This window comes from Papilio machaon, chromosome 28, assembly GCF_912999745.1.
Source record: "Papilio machaon chromosome 28, ilPapMach1.1, whole genome shotgun sequence".
Lineage (NCBI taxonomy): Eukaryota > Metazoa > Arthropoda > Insecta > Lepidoptera > Papilionidae > Papilio > Papilio machaon.
In genome coordinates, this window is record NC_060013.1 from 3,395,852 (window position 1) to 3,415,606 (window position 19,755).

Consider the following 19,755-nt stretch of genomic DNA (forward strand, 5'->3'; position numbering starts at 1 on the left):
TGTGGTGCCGGAGGCCTATTTAACTCCTCTTTACCTTCCCACCCTTTTTTATCAAGAAAGGATGGGAAGGGGCGCATAGGAAGGGGAAATATGCTCTTTGTCCCCTTCACCGTTGATTAAAGGTAGGCAACGCATCAACGTTTGTGGATGTCTATGGACAACTGTCGCCTCGCTATTTCGGTGAATATAGGTGGCTGTTTGCTCGTTTGCCGCCATTTGATTTTTATAAAAAAAGTTATTATACAAGGCCATTTTTATCCTCTCGACCCTACGATTTGTAATCTCTGGATTGATCATATGCATGTGAACTTGTAACGTGATTAATTGAATGTGTTAATTTGTTTTCAACAAACAAACTTATGACGTTTGATTATAAAGAACGCAGTATTATAATTGAGGTTAAAGGGTAATTACAATGAACTTGAATTGTATACGTAATAATAGTATATAGTATAAACAGTGGTAGACGCCAGCAACAACAACATCCGTTGCACAAATTGGCCGGCTTGCCCGGTGAAATACCACGACCACACAGAAGACAGACGTGAAGTGGAAGTAATTCCGCGTTTCGTCTGTTGACTGTGGTGCCGAAGGCATAATTTTAGTCCTCTTTCCCTTCCCACCCTTTTCTTACAAGGAAAGGATGGGAAGAGGAGGTGGATTTAAAGGAGGAGATGCATAGGTTAAATATTCTCTTTTTGTGCGTCTCATCCTTCGTCGATTGAGGGTAGGCAACGTATCTGCAATTGCGAATGTCTATGGGCAGCAGTCGCTTTGCCATTTCGGCGAATTCATGTGACCGCATGCTCGTTTGCCACCTTGTAATTTTAAAAAAATAGTTTTACTGATGATTCTAACATTTCATTAATTGCTGTATATTTTTTATTAACAAGACGTCATACAAACAATCAAAAAATGTTGATAGAGATATAATCATGACTATAGCAGCATAAGATGTTATATATCAGGGGTAGCCGATCAATGGCACACGACACAGTATTTTGGTATACGTCACTGATTGCAAAATTCATTTAGCGATTAAAAAATATGAAGTAGGTTATTGATAAGAGGAACGAACACGAACCATCCGTATCTTCCCTAACCTAAAGGTTAGCGATCCCTTTTATATGTTTATTTTTTAATAATAGGAAAAGAAATAGCTATTGCCCATAGACATTTCCAACGTATTATAGAACTAGCTCTATCGCTTGCGACTCCGTCCGCGCGCACTTAAAGTTTGTATAGTATAATACATACACTAACGACTATGTTCAACATCAGTGCCAAATTTACAACCCTTATCACTTAGAGTATGAAAAATAGATAGTAGCATATTCTTAGACATACTGACTATGCATATAAAATTTTATAAAAATCTATCAAACCGTTTCTGAGGAATATGGTAACAAACATTGTGAGACGAGAATTTTATATCTTAGATTAATGATTGTTTAGCGGAGGTAGTTTAATCTAAAGTCAGCATCTATTCTTAGGTCATGGTTCCCACAAGTATAATTAATTTTTTTCAATATTCTAATGCAATTAATATGTTATCTGTCATCAGTAAGTAAATTGAAAAGCTAAGTAAATGCATAGAGGTGACTTTTAATTGACCTTTTAAGTGTTTTATTTTGTCATATTTAATTGAAAGATATAAAAGTTTCCATTCAATTGTATTTTTTACTCTGCGTTTTGACAAAGTTATTTAAATTTAAATATGAGTCTCTAAAACCACGACTGCAAGAATTTTTTTCTTTTTTTTAATGTAAAAATAATGATTTTTCTTTAACTATTTCAACTAAGGACATGAACAGGCTGACAGACACACAGGGAGACAAATATATTATACACTAGCTGTCACCAGCGACTCTGTCCGCGAGGAATTAAAAAAAAACTTAATCAGTAGCTTATTATGTGTTCTTCCAGACTATGTTCTACAGGAGATACCTTCTAACAAACTTTTAAACTTTCGCATTTATAATATTAGTAAGATTTTTTTTTTCGTTTTAAGCGACAAGATTTTCTGTTACATACAGACACACCGATTTCATTTACCCATGTAATTTTACTTATACTCACAGCAGAGGGAGCTTATTACAATTTTGGGAAATGTTCTACAACCAAACCAGCGACACTTCTCAGCGCATCGAACTTGCCAACTGAGTTAATGTCCGATGTAAAGATATATTAAATGTCTTTGTCATAAAAAAAAGGAAAACAGCCGATCGCGAAGCGTTTGCGCGTGACGTTTTTTTTTTAATTCGTTAAAAGTCATGTCTTTGACGAACAAGTTAACAGTATATATTAAAACAAGTAACGACAGTCTAATTATATGGTAAAATAATGATGTCTCTGGTGAGAGAAAATGTTTTGGTTGTCTGGAAAGAAAATTACTTTAAGCCTGCTATACACGTTGGCCAAGGCTTGCCGAATGAAGTCGGATACCAACTTATAGATAGTACATTTGCATTGCTTGCTATTGCTCGGCGTCACTTGTGCCAACGTTTGCGCACTCAGTTAACTGAACAAGCGCCAACGTATGTAGGGTTGCCAGGTCGCGAAACCTACTAGCCGGACAGACCAGCCAGTTTGGCCGGACATTAGGGGTAGAAAGGTCGGACACCCTGTATTATTTAGAATTTCGTCTCATTATTAAAAGGTACATTCTCGTTTGGGAAATGTAATAAGCTTAACAAAAGCCGGACAACTCGGACTTTTGGCCGGACACGCAATCAAAAAGCCATTGTCCGGCTTTAACCGGATGCCTGGCAACGCTTTGTATATGTATAAAGCTCATTTGGCGTAGCTTGTGAAGATGCGCATGAGCTTGTACCACTTGATTCACTTTTGCTTCTGTTTTTCTGCACAAATCAAAGACGCTCAAGTTTTTCAATGTTGTCTACATGTTAGTCCTTGCACCAGTAGAAATTAATCACTTGTCTAAACTGGCCACTTGCATAGACTTACCCAACGCATAGACCAGTGCTACCCAAAGTGGGCGATAACGCCCCCTTGGGGGCGATAACGCCCCCTTGGAGGCGTTTGAAACCTAGGAGGGGGCGATAAGAGGCCCAAAAAATGGGGGGCATTGAAATTAATTAAAGTAATGAAATTGTGGTTTTTAAGTTTTAGGGCTGAATAAAAATTAGGGGCGCTCTGATATATAATTGATTTTCAAAGGGGGCGGTGAAAGAAATAAGTTTGACAATCACTGATATAGACTGTAGCACTTGACTTGTATAAATTTGCCTATCCCAACGTGTATAGCCGGCTTTAAAGTAAACTGATGAATATCTGTAATTTTAAGTTGATAAAAAATGTGAAACACAATTTTGCATATCATTATACAAAGATTTTCCTGTTTGCAACACTCACGTTCTGAAACAGCTACCGTCAGTTACAAAACTTAACTTCTACCATTTCATTTAATTAGCCCCCTTCCTCTTCGTAATACTTGATTCTTCCCCCCCCCCATGTCGATCCTTACGTGTTATATAACCAATCCTTTTACAAAAAACTACGTAATTTTCTTCAGGTGTGTGAGCGTCAATCAAAACATGATTTTTTTTATATCATAAGGTGACAAACGAGCAAACGGCCACCTGGATTCGCCGCAATAGCGAGGCGACCGTTGCCCATAGACATCCGCAAATGCAGACCTACCTTTAATCAACGGAGAAGAGGACGTACAGAAAGAGGATATTTCTCTTGCTATGAGTCCCCTCCTCCGCCAAATCCACTTCCCCTTCCCATCCTTTCCTAATAAGAAAAGGGTGGGAAGGAAAAGAGGACTAAAATTAGGCCTCCGGTACCACACTCATCAGATGAAACGCGGAATAACTTCCACTTGACGCCTGTCTTCTTTGTGGTCGTGGTATTGCACCGGTCGACCCGGCCAATTCGTGCACCCAACGGCAACAACCCAATGTCAATTTATCCAACGGTTTCCCACGTTTTTTAATGATTCCCACTTAAAATAATATATATAAAAAGTTGTTAAACAAGTAAATAACATTAACCGTAGTACAGTAGAATTATTAAAGTAAATATTTTAAAAGCAATATATATTTATAGCCTATCATTATAACGATTGTCAGATTATCTTTTCTCTACGAAGTGCGGTCATCTACTCTTCCAAACATCTCTTCAGCCGTCACCTGAATTCACTCTTGAACATATCCACTTTCATAGAATCCAACCATACTATCTTCGGTCTAACTCTACCTTTGTTTAAATACACATCATTTTAGGATGTCTTAGACGGAATTTAGATATGATACTTAAATTTAAAAACTTCCAATACAATTAATGTCAGAATATTGTAAAAAAAACTAAAATAAACACAACTTTGTAACCTAGAGGAGTAGGCAGAGACTAGGGACTTTCATTTGTCTCGGCTCTGACATCTCTACATTCTTCTACATTCATATGAATAAGAAGATAACTAACTAATCCTAACTAATATTTTTATATTATTTTTTATTAAAAGCGAAACTTTTCACGCTAATCTTTGACATTGACAAGGTCATTGCAATTTAAAAATGCGTCACTAAACTCGGTTCCACGACAGCGAGACTTGTTTTTTTTTAATATATTTTATGTTCAAATAGTAATTTTTTTAATGAATCCAAGTAAGGACAGGCTGACAGACACACAAGGAGACAAATATATTAAAAACTAGCTGTCGCTCGTAACTCCGTCCGCGCGGAATTATTAAAAACTTAGTAAGCCTATTTATTCTTCCAGACTATGTTTCACATCTGTGCCAAATTTCTGTTAAATGCCAAATCAAGATCTGTTGTTCTATTCTGGAGATACCTTCTAACAAACATCCATCCATCTAAACATCTGCATTTATAATATTAGTCTTATCTTCTATCTATCTATATATATAAAAGAAAGTCGTGTTAGTTACACTATTTATAACTCAAGAACGGCTGAATCGATTTGACTGAAAATTGGTGGGCAGGTAGCTTAGAACCAGGAAACGGACACAGGATATTTTTTACCCCGTTTTCTATTTTTTATTCCGCGCGGCCGGAGTCGCGGGTAAAAGCTAGTATGATATAAAGAAGAATTGAGAACTTTCTTCTTTTTAAAAGAAACATAAAAAACTCACCTCAGTTTTTAATTTAATAACATCTACTAGTTATTTTTAAAAAATCTATTTTTTTGTAATTTTGAAACAGGTCTTTTCAATGCGACCGCCCGATTTAGTTTGGGGACGATTGTTTGTTAGCAAGGCATTTACAATTTGTGTGCGCACGAAAATGAATAGCGTAGGTTTTCATTGTCCATTTATAAAAATAAAAATCTGTGTCATTGACAATGAAAAAAAACTTGTGAGCCGTCATGGGACGCCTGGCAGATGTGAAATATCGTGTGTGTACAAGTAATATGCATAAAATATTAAATATTATAATTAAATAAATAAATAATAATAATAATAAATAATATTAAATATTATTAAAAAAAATATATATATGTGTACCTCAGTATAACGTGGCGACCCGTCGCCACGGCAAGCGTCGCCACGCCAACAATTCGGTTTACAAGTAAGCCTATAGATGTTTCACATCAAAACTGTGTAAACACCGACAAACTTATCTGACCCGTTAGTCATAAGTGAAACTAAATGACTATATTTTGGTACGGTGAGAGAGGCGATGCTATAGCGGTAAGTTCTGAAAATATGTATAACCTACATACACGTAGAAAATGCCTAAGAAGAAAAAAAAAAACAAAACATGCTATGATGGATAGGATACGAAAAGGATTTTGTGACACTTTGAAATTGACTGGAGGGCGTTAATGAGTTATTATAGTTTGATATGTATCCACCGGGTCAGATATGCTTGTGTGACTATGCCCAAAAAGTTTCCCAAGAAACATGTTATCCTGTACTTGTCACGTCATGTTTTTTCGACACAAAACACATTCAATGGACTTAAAAATCTAATATATAAAATTCTCGTGTCGCGGTGTTTGTGGTTAAACTCCTCCGAAACGGCTTGACAGATTGTCATGAAATTTTGTGAGCATATTGAGTAGGTCTGAGAATCGGACAACATCTATTTTTCATACCCCTATTAAGTTTTTTTTTAACTGCGCGCGGACGGAGTCGCGGGCGACAGCTAGTAAAATCTATAAAAAGCGGTAAATGAATTTCAATCTCACTAATTATAACTTTTTTCACATTGCTATAAATATTTTTTGATGTTTTCCCAGTTTATTCTAGAATAAGAAAATGTTCTGTATAACATTACAGTTTATTTAATTAAAAAAGAAATTTAAATGTTTGTTTCCAAATTCAGCCAAAAGATGGCGTTATTTCTACCATAAGAGCCTTAGTAGGATTTTTTGTTGTTTCAAACTTTGTAACCTCATGTAGAGTAAACAACAAAACCAATTTTGAAAAATGAGGTGTTATTCGACATGTATGTCATAGAGTGTCATAGAGTAACAGCCAATCGAGTTATTTTTTTAGTAAACAAATAGTTTTTATTTATATATTCCGACAGTGAAAACCAACTGTTACTAATCGAGTATTGAAGCATCAATTTCCTGTGTCACGTAATGATTGTAAAATCATTTGATAAAGTCAGTAGCGAAATTGCATTTCCATTGTCTAATTACTTGTATAAAAGACATATTACACAGATATAATATTGTTTAAATACAAGTCTTACGACAGTGAAATTGCACTTGCAATTTGTTAACGATGTGACAAACGCATTTGCATTTGTTACTCAACAAAATTACGACATTTAAACGCTTCGTGGTTAAATTGTTATGTTTAAAGGAAATCCTGAAATAAAAAAAAACTATAACAAAACAAATGAATGTAAATACATAAGCATGATAAAGGGGTGGACAGATTAAGAATTTTTGTATGAATACAGAAACGTTGGGCCAATTTAAGCACCTTTGTGAACGAAATCTTCACGCTCAAGTTCGATCCCTGCCATTTATTAATGTGCTTTTCTAATTTTATATGTACATTTATCTGACGTTCTTACGGTGAAGGAAAACATTTTGATTCACCCTACACATATATGCGCAGATATGTGTGAAGTTCAACCGCACTAGGCCACAGTGGTTGTCTGTGGTCTAGTCACCCTTAATACTGGTAGACTTCAAGCTTCTCGGTGGCATAAATATAGGTACTACTGCTACGGAGTGGTATAAATGTTTTCAAATATCATGGCCGCTCTTAACTTGACGCGAGTGCGCAGAACACAATTTTATGTATTACGGGATGCGGGGGGAAGGGACAGCGTAGCGCGTCGATGATCTTGAGCCGCCAAGATATTTGAAAAGAGTAATATTTCTACGAACTGGTACTAAAATGAATAACTAGATTGAGAATATTTGCTGGTTGATGATTCAATTATTGAACTATCGAATTTATTGCAATGCCTCGTTTCCATCCAACATCGAAATTAAGTAAACGTAGAGACGTCAAATGTCATACATGGCGGCCATTAGATATTTCAAGTGATTGCAAAAAAGGTGGTTTTTTTTTCTTAAAAAAATGATTTATGCATTTAGCGTAATATATTACTGTAGTTTGTCCAAGACCGAACAAAGTATGGATGGAATGTATGGAACATATGCGTATGAATAGAGAAATATATTACTTATGTATAAGTTGTCGTCATTCACTTCATAAATTACAAAAATTGCCTTTTTATTGACATTTCGTGAGTTATTAAATTTAATAATAACTTCGACATACTTTTTTATTTACTAGCTCACGCACGCGACTTCATCTCTCTAAAAGTTTAATTAAAAAAACGTAATACTTTTTTTGTTGTATAAGCCGTTTCAATATTTTTGTCGGCTCAAGGTCAAATCCGTGCTGCGTCGTCCTCCCTGTTACTGTATGCCGCTATACCTATTGTGTTCTACGCAGCGATTAGTAAGATGACATTATGTTTTTCAAATATCAAGACAGCTCGGAACATCGCACGAGGTGCTGCGCACACAAAATTAGGTGTGGCAAGATGTAAAGGGAGGCAAAATAAGGGTACTGCTCAACGCGCACATAACATTGAGCCGGCAAAAATTTTGAAACGCTCAATACAATTGAAGCAAGAGCTAAATGTGGACAAGTTGTCTTTCGCGAGACTATAATGCCATACAGATATCTGCAAAATTTAAATTTTCCAATCTCAAATGTGTGGACTTTGCTTTGATATATCAATAAGTTTTTTTTTCTTTTATATAGACAAAGATAATAAAATTATATAAGAATAACATTAAAAAAACGATAAAGCCATAACAGTAATCGTAACTACATAGATATCGTGCAAGTCCCCCGTGAGGCGACACGCACGGACTTCAATACTTTGTGAAGAATAATGCCATAGAAGGATATTTGACAACTTGTTCACATTCAATTCTTTAACCCAGGGATTCCCAAAGTAGGAACTTAAAGCATTACTTATTCTCACTATGTCTTCTTCTATTGACCTAAGTCAGAATGAATAATAATAATTGATCTTAAAAGTATGTAATTTGACCATGTGGGGGTCTGAGGTAACAGTTCATTTTGGAAAAATGGGTCACTTGTCCAAAATATTTTAGGGATCCCTGCTTTAACCTATAAGTTAACTAGATAAAGTAACAAACTTTGTTTTTAACAAAACTGTATAACACTAGTTGTCTCCCGCGACTCCGTCACTACCTTTCGATTAAAATAATAATTCAAAATCGGAGCTCCAGGAGTGGAGTTAAAACGTAACACACAAAAAAAACAGACGAATTGATGACCTCCTTCTTTTTGAAGTTGGCTTAAAAACTTAATAAGTAGCCTATTTGTTCTTTCAGACAATGTTTTACATGTTTGCCAAATTTCTACATTTTTTCATTATTTGGACATCGATTTTATAGCTGTCGCCTGCGAATTTGTCCGCGTAGCATTAAAAACTAAATAAGTAGCAAATTTGTTCTTCCAGACTATGCCAAATTTCATGAAAATCTATTGAACCGTTCTGGAAATATCTTCAAACAAACATCCATCCATCCATTTAAACATTCGCATCTATATATATAAAAGAAAGTCGTGTTAGTTACACTTTTTATAACTCAAGATCGGTCGAACTGATTTAGCTGAAAATCGATGGGGAGGTAGCTTAGAACTAGGAGACGGACATAGGAACTTTTTTATCTTGTGTGCATTTTTTTTATTCCGCGCGGACGGAGTCGCGGGTAAAAGCTAGTTTATAATATTAGTAAGATTTCTTGTAAAGTCCGGTTCCGCTACTCTAAATCTGCTGGTCAATATACACTTGATTGCAGCGGATCCACAGGTATCACTATTTGTATTTCGCGGCGGAGGTGTGCTAAAAGCGTAAACGGATACCGTACAAATTTTTATCAAACTTGATTGATAAATAAATACATGAAACATTTGAAATATGGTCAAAAGCGTTTTATAAAGCCACATATAGTCTGACAATTTTGAACTGTAGAAGCGCAACATCGCGGATAGTTCTTTTTTGGTCGTTCAGAAAAAAAATGATACATACGACATTAGAAAACGGCTACAGTCTGATAAGGATCGCTAGATATTTTTTTTTGACTGAGAACGCCACTGAGTTATTGTCAATTGAGACACCGGGACACTATTGAATGGATTTAAACGAGTATGTCATTCGATGTATGTTCCCCTGAGTACATTTTTTTTGTTTTTAATTGACAGTGTTATTTGCAGATGCGTTTGCAAAAGCGGCAGCATTACGTTTATTGGAGGCGGCTCGTACTGGTGATGTGGAGACAGCTCGTGCTCTGCTGGACTCCAGACCTCGGCTCGTCAACTGCAGAGATGTGGATGGCAGGCATTCGACACCGCTTCACTTTGCCGCAGGGTATAGTTTTCACATAAACAAAGATAATGTGAAGTAATATATAAACGGCTGAAACACTCACGTATATTTGTCTGGTGTCGGCACCGACTAGAGAGTCAGTGAGCGATGGGCCGCGTTGGCGAAATAATACCAGTCCAACTCACCCTGATAAAAGGGCTCGAAACTAGTCGGTGCCGACACTGGCCAAAGTAGATGTGTTTGAGTCGTTTATATATTAGTTTATGATAATGTCTCACGACAATTTGTATATTTTAAAGAGAATGTGGCAAAATGCGGACCGTTCCTGCTCTAGCACCTTTTGCTAGTGCTGTTTTTATTTTAACCTTTATATTATAAATAATAAATAATATAAATAAATAAATAAAATAGTATATAAATTATAAGGTGGCAAACGAGTCGAGCTCAATTCGCCGAAGCGAAGCGACTACTGCTCATAGACATCTGCAATTGCAGATTTGTTGCCTACCTATCAACGGAGGAACGGAACAGAGAAAGATATTATTGCCTTTTCTTATGCGTCCCTTGTTCTGCCAAATTCACTTCCCTTTCACATCATTTGCATAAAAAGGGTGGGAAGGCAGCGTGGACTAAAATTAGGCCTTCGGCCCGAAAGTTTTTTTTAGTAAGTTTAAGTATGTTTGCTGGTTAGTCTGTTGCAGCACTTAGGGGATTACATCTTAAAAAAGAGCCAAATATTCAAAGTGTGTTGTATTCTGCGAAGTGACTGAGTGCTTGAAAACTACTACGAGTATACAAAGACATTTTACGTAAAAATAGGATTATATGTATGTAAATTTTCAGATACAACCGTCTCCCTCTCGCGCAGTTGTTGCTGCAGAGAGGGGCTGATGTTCACGCTAAGGATAAAGGGTATGTTAGTTTTTTTTAATTTCTACTATCATAATCTCTTTGTAATACAGTTTTCTTCAAAAAAAGGCATAGATTGTGTACTCATCTATAAAATTATTTAAGCAATAGACGTTTTTTTTTCAGTTTGATTATTGATTCGATTAAGTTGCGAGAAAAGATTGATTGACACATGAACATCTTAGACTTGTGTAAAACAGCTCTGATCCGGTTCATAAGTTCAGCTCACATTGACTTGAACCGTAGAGCTGTAGCTCAATAACTTAATAGACATCTCACTACTCATCGTGATGTACTAACTCTTTGTACACAAAGCAACTCAAATCTTTGCAACTTGGCGAGTTCAATCACTAAGGTTCGCAATTTAATGTCATAAATGTTTGTATAGAACGCGCGTTGCCGATATTTCCATCTGTCATAAAAAAAAACAGTTGCGCGCATCCCGTTTTATCAAAATTGTCGTGAGAAAAATTCAAGATGGCGGAGCAAATCTGTTACACAGTACAGTTGACATGTAGTCGCTATACTTGAATAGACGACTCACGTCGACGATTCTTACTTATACTAATAAATTTAATATTAATTTCTACGATATACGTTACCTTGTGTACGAAGGGCCTAATTATGTGACCCAACTAGATGCGAGCTGCGTGCTGACTCGCAACTCACATCTCGAAACGCAAATCATAACTATGTAAATACAAATTGAGCGGACCTGTGAGTCGATTAATTGATCTGCTTCACACATGTGAATTGTGATTTGCAGATCTATTTATTTGAGTTAATATCATATTTGCCAGGGGTCTGGTACCACTACACAATGCATGTTCATACGGTCACTATGAGGTGACGGAGCTCCTCGTATCAGCTGGTGCTGGAGTCAATGCGGCGGATCTGTGGCGGTTCACACCATTGCATGAAGCCGCAGCTAAAGGCAAAGCGGATATAGTGAGATTACTATTAAAGGTAAGAACAGTAGTGTGGAGGTACACAGGTAGAAGTAGGCCTAGGACGAGATGGATGGATTGCGTGAAAGGTGATATGATCAATAAGGGGGTGACAATGGAGATGATGGAAGACAGATTGATTTGGAGGACGGAAATCTGGTGCATCGACCCTACGTAAGTAGGATAAGGCCACAGAGATGACGATGATGTAAATATAGAAACTATATATATGTGTTGTCAAGTGTTTTAAGGAAGATGGCGTTGTAACTTTTTTTTTAGTTTAAATAATAATAGTTATTGCAGATAACATAAATTTATATAGGGTTAGTCTCTTCTTGTCTTGTCTTTATATATTCTAACAGTGGTAGACGTCAGCAACAACATCTGTTGCATTTTGTGCAATACCACGACCTCACAAAACACACGCCTCAAATGAGAACTTATTACAACTATAGTCTGAAGAGTGCGTTTGACTGAGGACCAATTGTAGTCCTCCTTCCTTTCCTACCATTATCTTATAAGAATGGGAAGGAGAAGTGCAATTGACAGAGGAAGAGACGCATAGCAATCGGAAGTGTCATCTTTCTGTGCGTCTCCTCTTCCGTCGATTAAATAGACAACACATCTGCAATTACGAATGTCTATGGGCAGCAGTTGTTTCATTATTTCGTCGAATCCAAATCACTGCTTGATCGTTTGCCACCTAATAATATAAAAAAAGTCTAAGGTATAGGTACAAATTTGTAATTTTCCTGGTTTAGTTGTTTCACTTGTGTAGTCGTGGTATAAAAGTGAGGGTAATGTTTGTTTGGTGTCAGCACGGTGCGGACCCTACGCGTCGTAACCGCGACGGCCTCACGCCGCTGCAGTTGGTGCGCGCCGGTGACTGCGACACGGCGGACGCGCTCCGCGGCGATGCCGCGTTACTTGATGCTGCTAAACGCGGTGACCTCGCTAGAGCCAAGTCAGTTGTTATCTTTGTCAATCTTAGAGTATCACTGACTATGTTTACCGTTGGCCCAATCGGCCTATCGTGCCAGAAAATTATTCCCCCATTGTGTCGATTGATCGGTCCAACGGTAAACTCCACGTCCTACATTATACATTTCAAACAAAAAAAAGATGAGATTTTCCATCATTACATTTCATGAGTGACTCGTCAGCCACCCTTGTTGCAAAAATAGATAAAGGTGTGGTCTACGATCTTTATTTTTCTAAGAATTCAGACAGATTTTTTCTTTAATTCAGAAATGTTGGCTCATAGAGATGTATGTACTCCATACTGTGCCGACCCTACATAGGGATAAGGGCATGTTGATGATGATTTCTCTAAGAATTAACAAAATTCACTTTAAAAGAAACAATTATACAACATACAGTTCAAATTACACCAGTAGTTTTAGTTTACATTTTAATGTTTAGGTATTTTTACTAACAAACTTCTTTTCTAACAAAATTCTTCAGTTCGTTTTAACTGTGCTCTCTGAAATGTTAGACAAATCTGATTATGTTAATTCTAAAATCCTTAACTGTATGTATCTTGTCATATCTTATGTGTCATTTTCTACACCTAAGTATATTTTCTTAAATAAAATCGCGATAAATAGATCGTATAAGTTTGTAGCATTTCTTCTACTTCGAATACTTCATTACTGAAGGTGGTTCTCGTCTTGATATGCCTTTGTAACACTATACCAGTACATTTCTTATAGGAAATTAATCACAGCACAGAATGTCAACTGCAGAGATGCTCACGGTAGGAACTCAACGCCGCTACATCTTGCCGGTAAGTTCTGTTCATCATCAGCTCACTATACGTCCCCACTCTCATGCTCGGAGTTTACCTCAAGTTAGATGTGACTAGGTTATAGTCAACTATAGCCCAGTGCGAGTTGACTTCACACATATCATTGAATTTCTTCACAGATATGTGCAGTATCAAGATGTTTTCCTTCACAGTAAGAACTTAGGATAAATGTACATATGTAAATTGAAAATTGATAAATACATCAGGACCTGCAGATTGCGAGTTAAGTGCCTAAACTCTGAGCCTAAAGAGCGTCGGTGCTCTTACTTAAGTTTTGTTATATAAATTGAAATGAAAATAAATAGCCTATGCACTATTCCAGACCAGTCATCCATGTAGGTTGTAGGGGGTGGATCGTGTTAAAAAAATATATATCTTCGTAAAACGGGATACTTTTCATTCTTTTCTTTTAATTCTGTGCAGACAAAGTCGCGAACAAAAGCTAGTATTAGACAGATAAGTTTTATTTCCAGCTGGGTATAATAACTTAGAAGTCGCGGAGGCGTTACTAGAAGCGGGGGCGGCTGTCTCCGCACGGGACAAAGGCGGGCTTGTACCTTTACATAATGCGGCGTCGTACGGACATCTTGAATTAGCAGCGTTACTATTACGAGCCGGAACACCGCCCAATGCCGCTGACAGATGGGGTTTTACACCATTGCATGAAGCGGCGCATAAAGCGCGCACACAGCTGTGCGCTTTACTGGTGAGTTGTCACGCCCACATGCCCACAGACCACGCCCACATGCCCACAGATCACACCCACGTGCCCACACACCACGCCCACATCCTCACAGACCATGTCCATAGACCACTCCCACATGTCCACAGACCACGCCCACATGCACACAGACCCCACCCACAAGTCCACAAAACCATGTCCACAAGTCCACAAACCACACCCACATGGTCATAGACCACTCCCACATGTTCACAGTCCACGCCCACATGCCCACAGACCACAAGGATATTCTAGCTTGTAAAGGTTTCTCTCTAAGCCGAGCTTCTCGCATAGAGAGGTCCTGTGTCGGGACAGAATGATGACTCTCGCTTCGACTGAATTAGTAAAGTACATAAATACGCGATATAGTGATAATTTGTATCTTTCACTCTTGCATTCTACCTCAATAGGATATCTCTTTCAGCTCGCACACGGCGCAGACCCGTTCCTAAAGAACCAAGAAGGTCAGACAGCGCTAGAGCTGGCGGGGGCTGATGACGTGCGCTCGCTGCTGCAGGACGCGATGACGGGCGCGGCGGGGGGTGTGGGGGGCGCGGGGGGCGTGCCGGCCCCGCCCCCGCAGCCCCCCGCCCCGCCCCGTCTGCCCATACGACTGCCCTCCGGAGAGACTGCCACACTAGCGCCGCCTGTGAGTACTTTGATGATAGAGTAACAGCGGAACTGCGATAATTTCGTTATTCGTAGTCAATATGTATGGAGAAGTAAAACATTAGCGACACTGACTGTTCTAATACATAGGTTTTACTATAATTCTGTCTCTTTCCTCGCACTGTATTGTCTATGCTTCATGCCATTTTATTTTTGCATCTGTTTGTGACAGACCATAAATATACAAGCGGCAATACATTTTTTTTTTTTTTTCATATTATAGACATTGATTTCAGAGAAATGATTTCTTCTAATGTCAAGTTTCGTTAGTTTACTACTTAATTGTTAATTTTGTAATATTCAATACTTATTTACTTTGTTTTATTTATTTCGTTGATAAAACATATAAAATTTGAAATATCAGGTAATGCCCAGCAACTACTGGGCGGAAGGTTCTCGAGGCAGTTTAGAGGACGCGGCCGGCAGACCAGCCTCCGCACTCTCTACCTCTGAGTCCTTACAGACCTTCCTCGCCAGGTAACACTCTACACTACACGTCTGTGAGACTGTTTATAGTAGGTTTCTGAGACACCTACATCTGTGTCAAATTACATCAAGATCCGTTGAGCCGTTCTTGAGATACCTTCAAACATCAATCTAAACTTTCGCATTTATAATATTAGTAAGATTTTTTTTAAAGATAAATAAATATAATTTTAGATATATTACTAGAACTTGTCCAAAATTTCAACTAATATTAAGTGTTGGTCAAAATATAGTACGAGATTTAGTAAATGTCTTCTAACTCAACTTTTGAAGGCGTTTTTTTGCCTGACGTAAGTCAAAAAAGGCTTATAGTATATATTACTTTATCATCATCATCAGCTCACGTCCCCACCGAGGGGCTCGGAGCCTACCCCAATTTTAGGGGTGACTCGGCCATAGTTAACCACGCTGGCCAAGTGCGGGTTGACTTCACACATGTCATTGAATTTCTTCTCAGATATGTGCAGCATCAAGATGTTTTCCTTCACAGTAAGAACGTCGGATAAATGTACATATGTAAATCGAAAATCGAAAAACACATTGGTACATGGCGGGATTCGAACCCAGGACCTGCAGATTGCAAGTCAAGTGCTTAACCCCTGAGCCACCGACGCTCTATATTACTTTATACTATAGTTAAATGTTTGGTCATTATAACCGATATGTCGTTACAACCGATGTAATTGATCCAGGATCGGTCTGGAACAATTGTGGTGCGTGTTGGAACGAGAACAGATCTCAGTGGACATCTTGTCTGAGATGTCGCACGAGGATTTGCGTGCTGTAGGCGTGGCCGCGTATGGACACCGACATCGACTGATCAAAGCCGCGAGACAAACTTTACAGGCACAGTCTGGTATGTAGATTTAATAAAAAGTTAGATTTAAGGCTATATTTTGAAGTGAAGTATAGTGAAGTGGAAGTAATTCCAAGTTTTGTCTGATGAGTATGGTGGTGGAGGAATGAAATTATATTAAAAGATGGCAAACGAGCAAACGGCCATCTGAACTCGTTGATAGCGAAGTGATCCTAGTCCATAGACATCCGTATTTGCATACAATAGGGTGTCAGAAGGTCATTTCGTTTTTTCTAGACTTACCGACGAAGATCTACCACGTCCCGGAAGATCGGTTGGAGATGATAAAGGCATTATTAAATATAGAAAAGGGGCGTTCATAAAATACGTGAGATGTTTAAGGGGGAGGGGGTCGAGTAAATCTCACCTAATCTTACGTTGGAGGGAGGGGGGGTCTCAGTAAATATCATGGAATTTTGATTACACTTATAATTAAACTCTCAGCGATATTAATTACTAGTCTTAACTAACGCTAGTCGTAAATAAAAACACGAAGCAAATTTTCTTTTCTTTTTACAATAATAATCTAACGCGTTTAATAAGAAACCCACATTTTGAAAAATCTTACGTGAGATTGGGGGATGGGGGGAGTTGGTTGAATAAAATCTCACGACATCTCACCAAGGGGGAGGGAGGGTCTGAAATTTAAAAAAAACACCTCACGTAATTTATGAACGCCCCCAAAATAGAAATACAAAACGTAATGACTTTCCGAACAAAACAATAAACATACATTTTATAAAGAAATGTAACATTGACACATTACAGAGTACTACGGGGGCACGACGCTTGTGGAGGTTGTGCCGGAGGAGTGTGGGGGCGTGGCCGGCGGTGTTGGGGGCGTGGCCGGCGGTGTTGGGGGCGTGTCTGGGGGCGTGGTAGGGGGCGAAGGGGCGGGGTGCAGCGAGTACTCAATGCTGGAGCGTGAGATGCAGGACTCTGTACGCGCACATCGCGACCACGTGGGGGGACAGTTCTCCAGATATCGTGTTGTTAGGGTGAGTAGAAATATAATGTCCTGTATCTCTCTCAATGTAAAGATAGTTCCGTCCTTGCTCTTCCTGTAACTTATAATTTTAGTAACCGAAGTTGTTGCAACAAACATCTTTCCACTGGGATAATTTACCACAAAAAAGGTCTCCGGAGTATTTCTAACATGACTCATTCATGCTACGAATACTTCTCTCTATATGTCTATTATTATTTATGTAATATGTCATTGCAGATACAAAAGATAGTGAACGGTCGTTTGTGGGAGCGCTATCAGCACAGACGTAACGAGGTCTCCGAAGAGGCGGGAGCACCCAACGAGCGTATGCTCTTCCACGGCTCACCATTCATCAACGCCATCGTACAAAAAGGCTTCGATGAAAGACACGCTTATATCGGTCTGTTTATTATTATTTTAAGTCATTATTAACCATTATAAGTCAGAACAAATGCATTTAAGACAATATGAATCACTTAAAAAATCAATATTAGTCTCTTATAAGTCAAAATAAGGCACTATAAGTCAATATAAGTCAAAAAAGACGCTATAAGTCGCTTATAAGTCAAAATAAGCTACTACAAGTCAATAAAAGTCACTAATAAGTCTCTTATAAGTCAAAATAAGCCACTAAAAGTCAAAAAAAGACGCTATAAGTCGCTTATAAGTCAAAATAAGCTACTACAAGTCAATAAAAGTCACTAATAAGTCTCTTATTAGTCAAAATAAGCCACTAAAAGTCAAAAAAAGACGCTATAAGTCGCTTATAAGTCAAAATAAGCTACTACAAGTCAATAAAAGTCACTAATAAGTCTCTTATAAGTCAAAATAAGCCACTAAAAGTCAAAAAAAGACGCTATAAGTCGCTTATAAGTCAAAATAAGCTACTACAAGTCAATAAAAGTCACTAATAAGTCTCTTATTAGTCAAAATAAGCCACTAAAAGTCAAAAAAAGACGCTATAAGTCGCTTATAAGTCAAAATAAGCTACTACAAGTCAATAAAAGTCACTAATAAGTCTCTTATAAGTCAAAATAAGACACTCGAAGTCAATATAAGTCACTTATGAGTCAAAAACGACGCTATGAATCACTTATAAGACAATAAAAGTCACTTATAATTAAAAAAAGACGCAATAAGTCAATATAAATCACTTATAAGTCAAAATAAGGCAAAATCAATGTCTATGTGTCTCTATCTTATGATATTTAAAAAAAAAACTCATGTTCAATAATATCGTACAGCGGCTGTCAAAGTGTTAAAACCCATATTTAACTATATATTTGTATTAATACAGTATTTAATGTGTCATCAATCAGGTGGTATGTTCGGAGCTGGGATATATTTCGCGGAGCACTCCTCTAAGAGTAACCAGTACGTGTACGGCTTCGGCGGAGGTTCCGGATGTCCCGCTCACAAAGACCGCAGCTGTTATCTCTGTCATAGGTATATTATCATCATCATCATCATCACCATTCTCATGCTCTGAGTCTACACTAAGTTAGATGTGACTAGGTCATAGTCAACTATAGCCAAGTGCGAGTTGACTTCACACATATCATTGAATTTCTTCTCAGATATGTGCAGCGTCACTGATTTATTTCAAACTAGCTTTTACCCGCGACTAAATCCGCGCGGAATAAAAAAAAGAAAAGAAAACGGGGTAAAAATTATCCTATTTCCTATTCCTGGTTCTAAGCTACCTGCCCACCAATTTTCAGTCAAATCGATTCAGCCGTTCTTGAGTTATAAATGGTGTAACTAACACGACTTTCTTTTATATATATAGATGTATATATGTAAATCGAAAAATATATTAGTACATGGCAGGATTCGAACCCAGGACATGCAGATTGCATTGCTTAACCTTTGAGTCACCAACGCTCTAGGTATATCACACAATCATAATTATATCATAGACAAAGTATATTTTACACTGAAACTCGTGAATTATAAAATATTAGCTGTCGCCCGCGACTCTGTTCGCGTGGCATTAAATACAAACTTAATATGTAGTCTATATGTACTTCCAGACTATGTTCTACATCTGTGACTAATTTCATCAAGATCTGTTGAACTGTTCCGGAGATAACTTTAAACAAACATCCATCTAAACTTTCGCATTTATAATATTAGTAAGATTAACTCTAAACTCTAATAAAGAAGTAAAAACACATTTCTTTGTAACGCAAGATCTCAGCAATTGCAGTATATTTTTGTAATATAATGTCTTGTACTTACGACACGCTTTAGGATATATATTTTCACGACATTTAACTTAAAGGGTGAGTAAATTGATAAAAATCGTTTTACGAGAAAGAGACAAAAATTACAAGCCAATAGCAGCAACGGTGGTTGCCATGGTAACGATAATTCCCAACCTTTGTCATTTGAACTTTTGAATTTTAACATTTGCAAATTGAACGTTTTACTCAATCTTACTAATATTATATACTAGCTTTTACCTGCGACTCCGTCCGCGCGGAATAAAAAATAGGAAACGGGGTAAAAGTTATCCTATGTCCGTTTCCTGGTTCTAAGC

General features: G+C 37.7%; 1 protein-coding gene across 1 annotated transcript in view; it reads left to right on the top strand.

Annotated features, from left to right (window-relative positions):
* The window catches only part of LOC106709646 (poly [ADP-ribose] polymerase tankyrase), a 49,686-nt gene that overhangs the window by 28,634 nt on the left and 1,297 nt on the right, over nucleotides 1-19,755 (top strand). The window contains exons 12-24 of the mRNA XM_045684880.1: nucleotides 9,719-9,872; nucleotides 10,674-10,742; nucleotides 11,540-11,705; nucleotides 12,505-12,650; nucleotides 13,399-13,472; nucleotides 13,967-14,199; nucleotides 14,639-14,749; nucleotides 14,798-14,863; nucleotides 15,248-15,360; nucleotides 16,062-16,225; nucleotides 16,994-17,223; nucleotides 17,451-17,613; nucleotides 18,533-18,659. Coding sequence (XP_045540836.1) covers nucleotides 9,719-9,872; nucleotides 10,674-10,742; nucleotides 11,540-11,705; nucleotides 12,505-12,650; nucleotides 13,399-13,472; nucleotides 13,967-14,199; nucleotides 14,639-14,749; nucleotides 14,798-14,863; nucleotides 15,248-15,360; nucleotides 16,062-16,225; nucleotides 16,994-17,223; nucleotides 17,451-17,613; nucleotides 18,533-18,659 — 1,816 coding nt within the window. The remainder of the gene's footprint in view (nucleotides 1-9,718; nucleotides 9,873-10,673; nucleotides 10,743-11,539; nucleotides 11,706-12,504; nucleotides 12,651-13,398; nucleotides 13,473-13,966; nucleotides 14,200-14,638; nucleotides 14,750-14,797; nucleotides 14,864-15,247; nucleotides 15,361-16,061; nucleotides 16,226-16,993; nucleotides 17,224-17,450; nucleotides 17,614-18,532; nucleotides 18,660-19,755) is intronic.